Source organism: Lepidochelys kempii, chromosome 2, assembly GCF_965140285.1.
Source record: "Lepidochelys kempii isolate rLepKem1 chromosome 2, rLepKem1.hap1, whole genome shotgun sequence".
Classification (NCBI taxonomy): Eukaryota; Metazoa; Chordata; order Testudines; family Cheloniidae; genus Lepidochelys; species Lepidochelys kempii.
Window position 1 is genome coordinate 237,044,645 of NC_136381.1, and position 14,449 is coordinate 237,059,093.

The 14,449-nt window shown below is 42.4% G+C and overlaps 1 protein-coding gene across 4 annotated transcripts in view; it reads right to left on the reverse strand.

Annotated features, from left to right (window-relative positions):
* The window catches only part of LOC140907712 (protein nucleotidyltransferase YdiU), a 76,625-nt gene that overhangs the window by 20,460 nt on the left and 41,716 nt on the right, over nt 1-14,449 (reverse strand). For 3 of the 4 annotated variants that reach the window (XM_073334291.2, XM_073334288.1, XM_073334290.2), the window contains one exon: nt 8,502-14,437. In XM_073334291.2, coding sequence (XP_073190392.1) covers nt 14,315-14,437 — 123 coding nt within the window. In that variant the 3' untranslated portion in view covers nt 8,502-14,314. Of the gene's footprint in view, nt 1-8,501; nt 14,438-14,449 lie in introns of those variants that run through there. The other variant, XR_013635421.1, reaches the window with a different exon arrangement.

Sequence of the window (14,449 nt, forward strand, 5' to 3'; positions counted from 1 at the left end):
TTCCCTTTGAGGACCCACTGCTGAAGCGTCCTCAAAGAGAACACCCTCAGTAACCTCCTCCCATTTATATTGAAGGAGCTCCAGCTTGAACACCTCTACTAATCCCAACAGTGCAATAATGCAATTATAAATATACCTAAGCAACTTTATACTCCCTTGAAATGAAGCTCCCCTTAGTGAGCAGTTTGTCACGTTCTGTGCTAGCTGCTGCTTCTGAATGGAGCTCAGGTGTCATACCATGCAGAGTACATTACAGAATGTAGTGACGAATGCGTGAATAATTGTAGCAAGATTTGTATCCAAAACATACACAGTAGTCTTACAAAACACATGGAAAAAAGGGCTCTTATAGACAACGCTTTCTGTACCTCCAGCAGCACACTGGCATAAGACTTACAGTTGGAAATCCACATCGCAAATGGCAGCAGCGCTCCATCAGTCAGAGATGCCAACAAAATTCTCATCAATTCTTCCAGGGTGCTACTTTTGTCAGCCTGGAGGCCTGTGAGTTTCGTTCCACCCGCCCCCAACCAACATTTTCTGCCTTTTTCCATATCAACCTTTGAGTGGAATGATCTTCCCACCCTAGTTTCCAAAGCCACCAATCTCCTGTCATTCAAATCCCCCCTAAAAATTACTTCCCTGATGCACACAAATCAGTTCATACTACTATTAAAGAAAAGAAAATTAAAACTACCTAGATTTCTGATTTTGCAATGAGTCCTCTCTTCTGCATGTTTCTATTTTAGACTAAGCTCATTAAGGCAGGAACTGTCTTCATTTTTGGTGTTTTGTACAGTGCTTAGAACACTGTGGGCAACTTTCTGGTTCACCAGAGATCTCGCTTTCTATTCCATGTCCTCTTGCTGATGTTCTTTTTCTTGCATTCAAACAAACAGAAATATTATAGCTACTGTTTGCAAATGCTCAGATCACACCCAAGACTTAAAGGACTTTAAGAGGTGAATATAGCTGAACCACTCAATAATAGTGATCCTAATGTAATTACATTTAATATCGATGTAGGGAGGGAAATACCAAAGAAACCCACCACAGCAGCAATGAATTTTAAAAAGGGGAACTACACAAAAATGAGGAAGCTAGTTAAATGGAAATTAAAAGGAACAGTGACAAGAGTGAAATACCTGCAAGTTGCATGGAAATTATTTAAAAACACCATAATAGAGACTAAAATTAGATGTATACTCCAAATAAAAAACAGTAAGCAGAATTAAAAAATGCTACCATGGCTAAACAACAGAGTAAAAGAGGCAGTCAGAGGCAAAAAGGCATCCTTTAAAAATCAAAAGTGAAATCCTAACGAGGAAAATAGAAAGGAGCATAAACTCAGGCAAGTGAAGCATAAAAGTATAATGAGGCAGGCCAGAAAAGATTTTGAAGAGCAATTAGCAAAAGACACAAAAACTAAAAGCAAACAACTTTTTAAGTACAGCAGGAGCAGGAAGCCTGCCAAAAAATCAGTAGGGCCACTAGACGATCAAGATACTAAAGGAGCACTCAAGGAAAAGAAGGCTGTTTCAGAGAAGCTAAATGAATTCTTTGCATCAGTCTTCACTACAGAGGATGTGAGGGCAATTCCCACACATGACCCATATTTTTAGGTGACAAATCTGAGGAACTGTCCCAGATTGAGGTGTCAGTGGAGGAGGTTTTGGAACAAATTGATAAATTAAATAGTAATAAGTCACCAGGACCAGATGGTATTCACCCAAAGGTTCTGAAGGAACCCAAATATGAAATTGCAGAACTACTAACTGTGGTAAGCAACCTATTGCTTAAATCAGCTTCAGTACCAGATGACTGGAGGAAAACTAAAGTAACATTGACTTTTAAAAAAGGCTCCAGAAGTGATCCTGGCAATTACAGGCCAGTAAGCCTAATGTAAGTACCAAGCAAATTGGCTGAAACTACAGTGAAGAAAAGAATTATCAGACACATTGATGAACATGATATTTTGGGGAAAAAACAATTGGCTTTTGGAAAGGGAAACCATTCTTCACCAATCTATTACAATTCTTTGAGGGTGTCAAGAAACATATGGACAAGAGTGATCTGGTTGATATGGTGTACTTGGAGCTTCAGAAAGAAAGGTCCTACACCAAAGGCTCTTCAGCAATGTAAGCAGTTATGGGATAAGAGGGAAAGTCGTCTCATGGATCAGTAACTGGTTAAAAGATGGGAAACAAATGATCAATTTTCAAAATGGAGAGAGGTAAATACCAGGATCCCCCAAGAATCTGTACTGGGATCTGTGCTGTCCAACATATTCATAAATGATCTGGAAGAGGTAATAAACAGTTGATACAAGAGGTTTTGCTTTTAGCTGTTCTGATCCTGTATAAAAGCCTGCAGCACTCAGGACAGAGACGTGCAGAAAAACAGCTAGAAAGGGGTTTAAAACATTGTAAAAAAATCACCTCTCCAAATTAGCATAACAATGATGGTGGTAGTATCATAATGCTTTAGCTTGCATAAAACAGTAGTTTTAGGATTAAGGCTTTAGATAAGTAGTGATTAATGATAGTTTAGAACTAAAAATAAAAAATAGCAGCTGCAATGATTCTCTATTAGAAAGCATCAAAATGAAGGACACACACTGAATTGACCAATAGCGGATAAGAGACAGGGATGAAGTAAAGTTCAGCAGGTATGACTCAACTCACTCTCCAAAATACCTAAAGGGTGGAGCTAGGAGGAGGATTTATACTAATAGCTAGGAGGAGGCTCAGTTAGTTTCAGTGACAGATGAAGCTGATTGGCTGAGATGATCTCATTAAGCAGGGATTTCTGTACTTGAAAAAGCAACCAATTAGAGAAGGCCAGAGACTGAGACAGAGTTGTAAGATTAAGGCTTTAAATAAGCAGAAATTAACGGTCATTTAAATTTAGGGCAGCTTTCACCTCAGCAGCAGCAATTGCTTTCCGTTGGCAGCAGACAATGTCAAACATCCGCAGACAGCGTTTCACTTTTGACAGATCAGAAGGACCCTATTGATGACTCAGAGGGATCTAAGAATAGTAGAAGTGTAGTTTTCTGTTCACTATCAAGGAATATATGGGTTTTGCTTGTAAACAAAGCCAGATGCCTGTGGTCTGAGTGAGATCTTCCCCTATCCATCCGGCAGTCACTTGGCCAGTGCTTATTGGATGTTAAATGTTAGAAGTTAAATGCTAGTGTTAAGTGAACAATTACATTGTTATGTCTTTTATTTGCTGCACCACTTTAATTCTTCTAATTGTAGATCTATTGCATTTTGCTCTGTTCTATATATCCTTTCTTGCTTTTCTAAAACACACTGTAACCACTTATTTCTTTAAATAGATAATACTTTTGTTTTTGAAGAACAACTGCTTGTGTGTTTGTTCTTGAGCAGAAGACTGTATCCGTGTCCAGGACCCGCTCTAGGATTTTTGCTGCCCCAAGCAAAAAAATTTTTGGCCCCCGCTTTTTTTTCGTGCCCTGCCCCCGGCTCTGCCCCTTCCCAACCCTGGGCATGCCGCATTTTCCCCACCCACCCATTGCTTCCTGTGGCTCCCCTCCCCCACCCTAGCTCACCTCTGCTCCCCTGAACAAGCCGCCACTCTGCTTCTCCCCCCTCCCTCTCAGGCAAGGGAAAGGCAGTGCGTTCAGGGGAGCAGGTGGAGTGGAGGTGAGCGGGGGGGGAAGTGCAGGAAGTAATGGGGTGGGTAGAGGAACCGCTCCCCGCCCCAGCTCACCTCGCCTCCCCCGAGCGCACCGCCGCTCCGCTTCTCCTTCCCAGGCTTGCCGCGCACGAAGGGAGGGGGGAGAAGCGGAGAGGCCGTGGCGCGCTCAGGGGGGCAGGCGGAGGCGGAGCGGAGGCATGTTCCTAGGGGTGGCCTGGCCGGCACCGGAATGCCGCCCCTAGAAATGTGCCGTCCCAAGCACCTGCTTGTTTTGCTGGTGCCTAGAGCCGGCCCTATCCGTGTCCTTTCAAGGGTTAGCAAGACATGCTTGCTCGGGGGAGCCCTCTGCGGGTCAGAGACAAGCCCCTTGGTAACACTCTGGCCAGGCCTGCTGATGGCAGCGGGGCAGGGGATACTGCCTGGGAGGGCTGCCGGGCTCCTCGGCGTGCATGGGGTGGTACTGGCGGCAGCAAAGGCAGCTGGGCGGGCAGGTGGAAGCCCTGGCTGTGCCAGAAGAGCAGACCCAGCAGCGCAGCCGGCAGCAGCTCGCTGGGCACCAGGCAGTGCAGGTGCAGCACCACCCCAGTGTCAGGCAGACTGCATCCACGCGGGCACATCCACGCGTCCAGCTCTGTGCCCACGTGGCGACACCACGCCGAGCCGGCAGCAGCATGAGGCCCGGCTCCAGCCCTCCTGGCACGATGTGCAGCAGTAGTGGCTCCCCGCCCCAGCAACCCGCCCCCTGCTGTGCACATATCCACCACACACATCACCCCCCTCTTGCATTTGGTGCCAAGCCGTAGCAACCTCTGGCGGGTGAACGGCAGAAGTGGAGCACATCTCAGGCAGACAAGATATTTTGGAGTGAGGGTCAGCAAAATAGCCCTATCTCAGGATAGCACAATTCGTGTCCCAACTGCTAAAATAATTCCTAAACTGGTGGTTAAAAATAGACCATTTGGACAGTAATAGTTTGCCAGAGAGCTGCTGCACTCTGCTGGTGTGACTGGCAGTCTGGCAGTGTGTCATTATGGAGTACAAACATAAGTCCGGAGCTCAGAAGTGGAGAAAAAAACAAGAAAAAGAAACCTGACTTGAAAAAAGCAGGAAGGGTAGTTGTACTTTGATTGTGGGGTTAGGCCTAAAGAAGATCAGGTAGAACCACTAGTCACTACAGTTAGTAGTGGCCTGTTGGGGACACTGGGCATGGCCACTAGGTAACTCGAGGGGATGGAAGACCACGAGTGTCGATGAAGCCCCCTCGCACTAGGCCCAAGTGTCCTTGGCCCCCCCGCCTGGAGGCACTCGCAGCAGTTATGCTGAGGATTTGCAACAATATGTTGCAGAGTCAGACTGCCTGAAACTAAGCAAGGCCAAACAGGGCAGATATGGAAGAACAATGCTAAATAAAGCAGCTTTATGTATGGTTTAAGAAATGATACAGAGCACAAGGGCACTAGCTGGGAACTGGATTGGCTGGCTATATGGATACTTAGGGCAGCTTGCTATTGGATAAGTATGCTGGGAAAAAGGATGTATAAAAGCCTGTGTAACTTCCTGCTCTGTGTGCAGGATTTGAGATTTTATTCTCCCTGTACCTTTTTGCAACTGCAAATAAACTTTTCTGCTTCTCCACCCCGTTGTGATTATTGGGTGTAGCACACTGGGTAGCGAACCAACTCCAGCTGTTGTTTAGCCTCTCAGCACTGGGTGCCAGCAACAGGCCTAATAGTTCAGAGCAAGCCTGTGATGATTCTGTTAAAACGGGTGAGTTAAGTACAAAAACAGTCCAAACTAGTGCTCTTGCATGGGAGGAAACACTCAACCAATGAGGCTGAAAAAACAAGCATTGCTGAAAGTAATATTGCATTTCAAGAGAATGAAGGATGTGGACTTGATATTCGACTATCTGCAACTCTGACCAAAACTGTTGTTTGAAAAGGGCCACCTAGGCATCCAAACACACTTCCTGGTGATGGAAAAAGTTTCTGAATTCTGTATTAAAATCAACCAAAAATCCCCCAGAGAGGTTTCTGACAGGGATTGGCTTGTGTGGACTGAAAGTGCAGAATTGCTCTTTTGTCTCCCTTTTAATTATTCAGTTCAGACGCTGTTTCTTGCAAATCGGTTTTGGCAAGTGACAACAGCTGGAAGAAGGAATTATGAAGCAAATTGTGGGATAAATTGCCTGCATCATCACAGGCAATGTTATCTGAAATGGCAAAATTTAGAGAAGATTTGCCCAAGGAACTGATATGTCACGGCTAGACAAAGAAATAGAAGCTAAAGCGAAGTACTGGAGGGATTTGCTTAACCAAATTCTGTCAATTAGTTTGTTCCTGAGTGAGAAAGGACTTGCTTTCATGGGAATGTCAAACACAATTGGAGACTGCCATAACAGTAATTTTCTTGAAATTGTTTAATTGCTTGCCAAATATGATCCAATTCTTCAGGATCCTGTAAATAAAGTGAGGCTTCCCATAGCTCCCATTGGCTGGGAACGGCGAACCGCGGCCACTGGGAGCTGCGAGCGGCAGCACCTGCGAATGCTCAGGTAAACAAAGCATCTCACGGCCCACCAGGGGCTTACCCTGAACAAGCCGCAAACCAAGTTTGGGAACCCTTGGACTAGATGGCTAGGTTGCGTGGAAAGCGTTAAACCAATTGCAAAACATTTGCCACTAATAACACATGCACTGGTCAAGTGTGAGGAACTAAATCTGTCTTTTGAGTGCAAAACAGAGCTAAAGGGAATTCAGTGCTACATACAGTCATTTAAATGTACTTTGATGGCAACAATATGGCTCAAAATATTGATGGTCATAGATCAACACAATAAGGCTCCTCAATCAAGAGAGGCAACTCTTGATGTGTAAGTACAAAACATTGACAACTTGATTGAGGAACTTAAAGAATTACGTGTAAGTGGAAAACTCTATCAGAAGCCAAGCGTGCAGCCGAAGCAGACCTGCCAACTGAAACTAAAATCCCCAAGAAACACACAAAAAAGAGAAATCTGTTTCACGATGAAACACCAGAAGTCCAACTGAGAGAAGAGAATGAAGAGAGATTTTTAAAATGAATGTTCATATTTTACAAGCTTGTTGACTGTGTAATCTGGGGGTTGATACAGTGGTTTGTCATGGCCAGAGATATCAATTTATTTCAGCTTTCTGTGGTTATATTTGGAATTCACTGATATGCAAATTGGAAATTTGAGTTCTGCTTTTTGCAGAGAATATGACAACGATGTATCCACGGACATCATCGATGAGGTGATACACATGAAAGCAATTTATAAGGCAAACTTTGGAACTGTACACCTCAAACCACTGGAGCTGTTAAATAAAATTCATGAGCTTAAGTTGGAATGTCTTTTTCCTAATGTCACCATAGCTCTGTGGATATTCTGTAACATACCACTAACTGTTTCTGAAGCCGACAGATCTTTTAGCAAAATGAAACAAATCAAAAGTGTACAAAGATCAACAATCGGACAAGAGACTTATAGGTCTTGCTATTGAGCAAGATCTTGTCAGGTCATTGAACTTTGAAGATATAATTGATGATTTTTCTGCAAAAAAAAAAATCCCAAAGAGTTGCATTTTAGGACCCCTTCTGCATTAAGATATTATGGGTTTTTTTAAAAAATTTTTTTAAATACTTGTTTTATTATTGTATATTTTAACTTTTGTTGTTCATATTCAGTTACATCTTGTATATCAATTTTTTCCTTTTTTTTAGATAAACACCTAATTATGATTCATGTGTGGTACATTAGGTGCTTTCTTTCTTTGCGCTTCTTTAAATGCTTTATGTATCTTCCACAGAAGATTAGGGTTGGAAGAGACCTCAGGAAGTCATCTAGTCCAACCCTCCGCTCAAAGCAGGACCAATCCCCAATTAATCATCCCAGCCAGGGCTTTGTCAAGCCAGGCTTTAAAAACCTCTAAGGGTGGAGATTCCACCACCTCCCTAGGTAACACATTCCAGTGCTTCATCACCCTCCTAGTGAAACAGTTTTTCCTAATATCCAACCTAGACCGCCCCCACTGCAACTTGAGATCATTGCTCCTTGTTCTGTCATCTGCCACCACTGAGAACAGCCTAGCTCCATCCTCTTCGTCTTTGTAGCCCCCCTTCAGGTAGTTGAAGGCTGCTATCAACCCCCCCAGTCTTTGTAACCCCCCTTCACGTAGTTGAAGGCGGCTATCAAATCCCTCCTCACTCTTCTCTTCTGCAGATTAAATAAACCCAGTTCCCTCAGCCTCGCCTCATAAATTATGTGTCCCAGCCCCCTAATCATTTTCATTGCCCTCCATTGGACTCCAATTTCATTCCATAATGTATTTATTTAATTTAAATATATAATTCAATATATATATTCAATATAATTCAAATAACAAATTCTACATCTTATATTTAGGCTCACAATTTGTTTACTACTGGTGCTGTAACTGGGGGGGAAGTTAACTACATCAAGCAATGCCACAATTTATGTATAGTGGGTTCTAACGTGTTATCAATAAGATAAACAGTAGTGTTTGTAAACCTCAGCCATAGGTGCCGACTCCAAGGGTGCTCCGGGACTAGAGCACCCACAGGGAAAAATTAGTGGGTACTCTGCCCCCACCAGCAGCCCCTACCCCACTCCTCCTCCTCTCCGTCCCCTGAGCACACGTCCCCGGGCAGGAAATGCTGGGAGGTAGATGGAGGAGGTTCCTGCTCCTCCGCCTACCTCCCAGCATTTCCTGCCTGGCCACCGCCAAACTGCTGTTTGGCAATGTTAGCACGCTCCAGGAGGGGGAGAGGAGTGGGAATGTGGCGCGCTCAGGGGAGGAGGCGGGGGCCAGCACGGGGATTTGAGGAAGGAGTTGGAATACTGTCAGAGAGGGGGCAGAGTTGGGGTGGGGACTTTGGGGAAGGGGTTGGAATGGGGGGCGGGAAGAGGCGGGGCAGGGCTGGGAGTAGCGGGGGAGTTGAGCACCCACGGAAAAGAGGGGAAGTTGGACTCCTATGACCTCAGCCATCCCTTTCTAAGGAGCCCATTGACTGTTCTGCACTGGAGCCTGGAATTGCTGTTGGTGGGCCTGACTCTGGCAATTCCTTTGGGCGGGGGCCACAACCTGGTTACCCTTTTCTTAAATGATTGATGGGCTAAGTGTTATTTAATAGCGCCCAACGCCAAACTTGTAGATAACGTAACTGGCATCTAAAAACTTAGGGTAACAGCAGCAGCAAAGCGGTAGCAACAACGGCAGCCTGATTACCAATATTATTAGACAGAGCAGAAGGACCCTAGACAAGTCAGAGGGATTATAGGAGGAGTGATTTTCTGTTAAGGAATGACTGGGTATGCCTGTAAATAAATCTGGATGCCTGTGTCTGAGTGCAATCCACCCCCACCCATTCTGTCACCATTTGGTCAGCGCTTACAGGATGTTAGTGTTAAATAATAAATGCTTTCTTAATATGTAATGTTAGGTATTACATTGTAACTGCATATAGTCTGTGTATTTTTTTTATTCTCCTGTGCTGCTTTGGTACATGATTTCTAAATGAAAAATAATTGTATTCTATGATGTCTTATAGATTATAGTGTTTTTTCTTGCTTCATTGAATGTATTGTAACTGATTATTTCTTTTAAATAAATGATACTTTGTTTCTGAAGAATTATTGCTTGAATGTCAATCCTTTAAGCAGACAGCTTTATCAGTATCCTCCCATGGGTTAGCAGAATTAGTCTGCTCTGGGAAGTCCTCTGTAGGTTAGAGACAAACCCCCTGGTAAAACCCTGGCAATTCCTCTAAGGTGAGCCACCCCTTATTACCCATTTGGGCGGAGTAAATTGACCATCAATTTATGGTTACAGGCAAGCCAGTACTGAGGGTGCCTTGGGTACAAATAGTGGGATAACACAGTCAGGTGGCAAAATTTGCAGGTGATACAAAATTACTCTAGATAAGACCTAAGCTGGCTGAAGAATTCCAAAGGGATGTCACAAAACTGGGTGACTGGGCAACAAAATGGCAGACGAAATTCATATTGATAAATACAAAGTAATGCACATTAAATGAAGGGGTCTAAATTCTTTCTTATCAATCAAGAAAGAGAGCCTAGAGTCATCGATAATTCTCTGAAAACATCCGCTCGATGTGCAGCGGCAGTCCAAAAAAGCTAACAGAATGTTGGGAAACATTAGGAAAGGGATAGATAATGAGAGAGTATCATAATGCTGCTATATAAATCCACAGTATGGCCACACCTTGAATTCTGCATGCAGTTTTGGTTGCTTGATCTCAGAAAAGATATATCAGAACTGGAAAAATAAAAAGACAGAAGGGCAACAATAATGATGAGGGGTATGGAACAGCTTTCATATGAGGAGAGATTAAAAGGAATGGGACTACTCAGCTTAGAAAAGAGATGACTAAGGGGGGATATGATAAAGGTCTATAAAATCATGAATGGTGTGAAGAAAATGAATAGGTAAGTGTAATTTACCACTTCACATAACACAAGGACTAGCAGTCACCTAATGAAATTAATAGACAGCAGGTTTAAAACTAACATAAGGAAGTACTTGTTCACACAATGCACAGTCAACCTGTGAAACTCATTGCCAGGGGATGTTGTGAAAGCCAAAAATATAACTGGGTTAAATAACTAATAAGTTGTGGAGGATAGGTCCATCAATGGCTATTAGTCAAGCTGATCAGAACACAATCCTATGCTCTGGGTGTCCCTAGCCCCTGTCTCCCAGAAGTTGGGAGTGGATGACAAGTGATGGATCATTTGATAATTGCCCTGTTCTGTTCATTCCCTCTGAAGCATCTGGCACTGGCCACTGTCGGAAGACAGGATACTGGGCTAGATGGACCACTGGTCTGATCCAGTATGGCCATTTTTATATTCTTATGACATATACGGAAACAGTTCTGTTTTTTGTTATCCCTGCCACTACAAATTTACTGGCACTTGTGTTGGTTCTAAATTCCCAGGCAAAAATGTTGTGAATATCTATCAATTACTTAAAATAAGAGATCTTTAACAATGCAGTCGTCTTAAAAAACGGCACACACATGACAAGTCCTGGAAATGGAGAGATAATTTTTAGGTTCACAATTGTTAGAACATACAGAAAGGTATAGTTAAGGCCACCAAAATGACGTAGCATTACTCCCATCTTTCACAGATCTGCCACCACCAGCAATTACTGCACCTTGTTTATAAGACAGACATTTTGATGAAGGACACTTGAGGAAAGATATTTTGGTACAAGTTTAAAGAAGTTCACAGCTTTGGCCTATGAATTTCTTAAATACATTAAATCTACTTTGTGCATAATTTGCTGCTTGAATGGAGAAACTATTGGCTTTGGTTTTGTACATAATGTAACTGTTATGCTTGTAGTTCCCCGTTCTTCCTACCCTGCGCTCTTATCATGTAAGATGTCTAATTTTTCATCTGGATTTAAGAGATTTATGGCTATGTGTTTATATTATGTCTCCCATTTTAATACTTTTACCTTATGAACCCGGCCAATGGGAGCTGTGGGAAGCAGCGTCTGCAGGCGAAGAGGCTGCAGGAACTTGCTGGCTGCCGCTTCCCATAGCTCCCATTGGCCAGGAACAGAGAACCGCAGACACTGGGAGCTGCAGGGGTCAGTGCCTATGGATGCTGAATGTCAGCAAAATGTCTCTCAGCCCGCAATCAGATTACCCTGATTGGCTGCAGGTTGCCCACTGTTATAAACCCTGCATATCTTGGGAAATTGTCTTGAATAACCCACCATCCTGACGTAAAATATTCTTTTCTGACCACTGGGAGAGAGCTAATGTAGGGGGAAAATACAATGGATATATTTCTGGAATGGTCACTATACTGCTAAATTGCTGCTTTTTTCAGAATCAAAAGATGTTAAAGAAAATTGGAGTTTCTAGTCCTAGCTATTCAAAATCCAAACCACTGTGAAGTAATAGTTCAGGAAGTGAGATTGTAGTGAGAGATTCTGCTTTGAATGTTCTAAAATACTTTGCAGCACCTTGCTAGAGGCTTACAGAAAACCCTTGGACGGAGTTTAACAATACTGAAAAATTCACTTCTTCCAACTGATATAATTAATGTGGTGACAGTATCAGGACACTTTGGTTTGCATAACATAGTAATTAGTTTTAAGATTAAGGCTCTAAGTAGAAATTAACGATAGTTTAAATTTAGAAAATCCAACATGGTTGATCAAAATGGCAGGGATGGGGATGACATAGTTCAAATTTAGGTAGGGGACAGTTCCAGCAAACAAGACGGTGTTAGAGGGAGGAACTTAAAAAGGTCTAGAATCTAAGATGGCATCAGGGGAGGAGCTTTCCTACCTAAAAATAAGTATAATGTCATGGGAAAGAGCTGAAAAGCTACAAGCTGATTGGCTGAGAGAGCAACTAGTATACAAGACCAATAGCTAGCAGGCTGAGACTGTAGTGGGTTTGACAGCAGGCTGAGATTATAGGAGGCTTTCAGCTAACAGGCTGAAAGTAGTGGGTTTGAGGCTTTGCATAAGAATAGAAGCTGCCTGAAAAGAAAAATTGAACATCCTGAAAAGCAGCTACCTGAAAACCAACCACCTAGAAAAACAGCAGCAGCAAAATTCTAAAGTTGCCAGGACAATGAGCAACTGCCTGCTAGCAGCTACCTTGCCAATAGCAACAGAAAAGCAGCAACCATCATCGCATCCGCAGCCCAACTGAGCAACTGCACAGCTGTCGAGCCCATACTTCTGGAAATCAGACAGAGCAGAAGGACCAATTAGACAGGTCAGAGGGAAATTCTGAATAAAAAGTTCTGAATAAAAAGTCTGATCTTCTTTTCTCCCTATTATTTAAGAGCATATAGGTTTGTTTGTAAATAAAGCTGGATGCCTGCATCTTGAGTGAGATCTCCCCACCTGTCTTGTAACCACTTGGCCTGTGCTTACAGGATGTTAAATGTTTAACGTTAAGGGTTAATGTTGATGTCAAGTAAATGTTTATTTTTAATGTGAATACGGTAATGGTTTTTTATATGTGTACAGAGGTCACATATACCACATAGTATTAAGTACAGGGTTAAACTGTATCACTAAGCTAAAAGCCTTTTGTGTATATGGTAAACTCTATGTCCATGTTACATTGAAACTACTGTATTTCCTGTATGTGATAGTTATCCTATATAATCTGTGTTTTTCTTTTCGTTGCATCACTTCTTTTAAATGTAATTCTATTGCATTTTACTCTAGTCTATGTATTCTCTCTTGCTTCATTAAATAAATTGAAATAACCACTTATTTCTTTAAATAAATAAACTCTTTTGTTTTTGAAGAATTACTGCTTGTGTGTCTATCCTTGAGTGGAAGGCTGTATCTGTGTCCTTTCAGGGGTTAGCAAGACTAGCTTTCTCTGGGGAGCCCTCTGCGGGTCTGAGACAAGCCCCCTGGTAACATCCTGACAATTCTTTTAGGGCAACCACAACCTTGTTACCCTTCTGTTAAATTAAAAGTGCTGTCATAGGCTAACATATTTGGCGTCTAAAATTTTAGGGTAAAAAGATCACTTCATTCTTGAACCCTCAGATCTTCCAAATAATTTAATTTACCTTAACCATTCCAGAAAAATTCTAGCCTTCCGTAACATCAATTATGAAATTAAAGGCTCATAATGGAAGGCAATCCCAATCTCTAAGGATGGGAAGACTAGCATCTCTACATATTTATCCATTGGATTGTTAAGTGACATACTTCCAGAAATATCTCCATTTTTTCCAGTGTTTTTTTGCTAGACTTCCACCGCACAGCTGGAAGGTGAGTATGAAAGGCATCTTGATCTAATTTAAATTTATATACTGAGTTATCTTCAGGAAGATTCCATATCCAGCTAGTAAATATTCCCTGAGGAATTACACCAGTACAAAATAAATCTTAATACTGTTGTCAAATGCTAAAAATTGGAAGTACGGTGAGCCAAGCCCATAGACAGTTGGGTATACAAATAACATCCCACTTTAGTCTTGGACAATTAATTCCATAGACAGATGTGCTCACCATTTAATTTCCTTAAACTATTTGGTAATTTAATGGGAAGCAATGAGGTCATCGAGAGAAAACTTAATAAGGACACCATTTTGCAATACTAATCCTGTCCAGCTAAGATCTACATTTGCCTCCTGCTTCAAATCCCCAAATACCTTCTTCAGAACAGAATATAGTTATGTTTGAACAGTGTGTCACACCTAGTGGGGACATTAATCAAAATATTCTATGATTAAAACTATGTCAGGCAAATTTTAAACTTATCAAGAAGCAAATAATCAAGACACAGCAATAAGAGGATCTGGGGAAGTTAATGGGACAGCCTGACTGAACTCTATTTTCTCTTGGACACAAATTAATGCAGAAATAGGTTTGTGGGTCAGAGCTAGAAATTCCAGCAAATCACCTACTGATGGAGGTCTGCATGTTTCTATTTCTCTTGACAAACCTGGTCAAAAGTTCACATAGCAGAATGGAAGGAACCATGCCTACAGTGAGAGAGAGGGTAGTGTTGCCTAGATCCCCACACCAGTTTGAAGGCTTGAACTCTGAACCCACTCATTTTCTCTTGCTTCAGCTGCTCTTCATCAGGATGAACAGCTAACTTTGAGGTCTTTGGCCCAAGAAGGTGGACGTAGTGAATAGCCAGCTTTCTCTGCTGCTGCTTGCCTCTGAAAGGGATGTTGTAAAACTTCCTGCAGGAGATGAACCTAGAAACAATT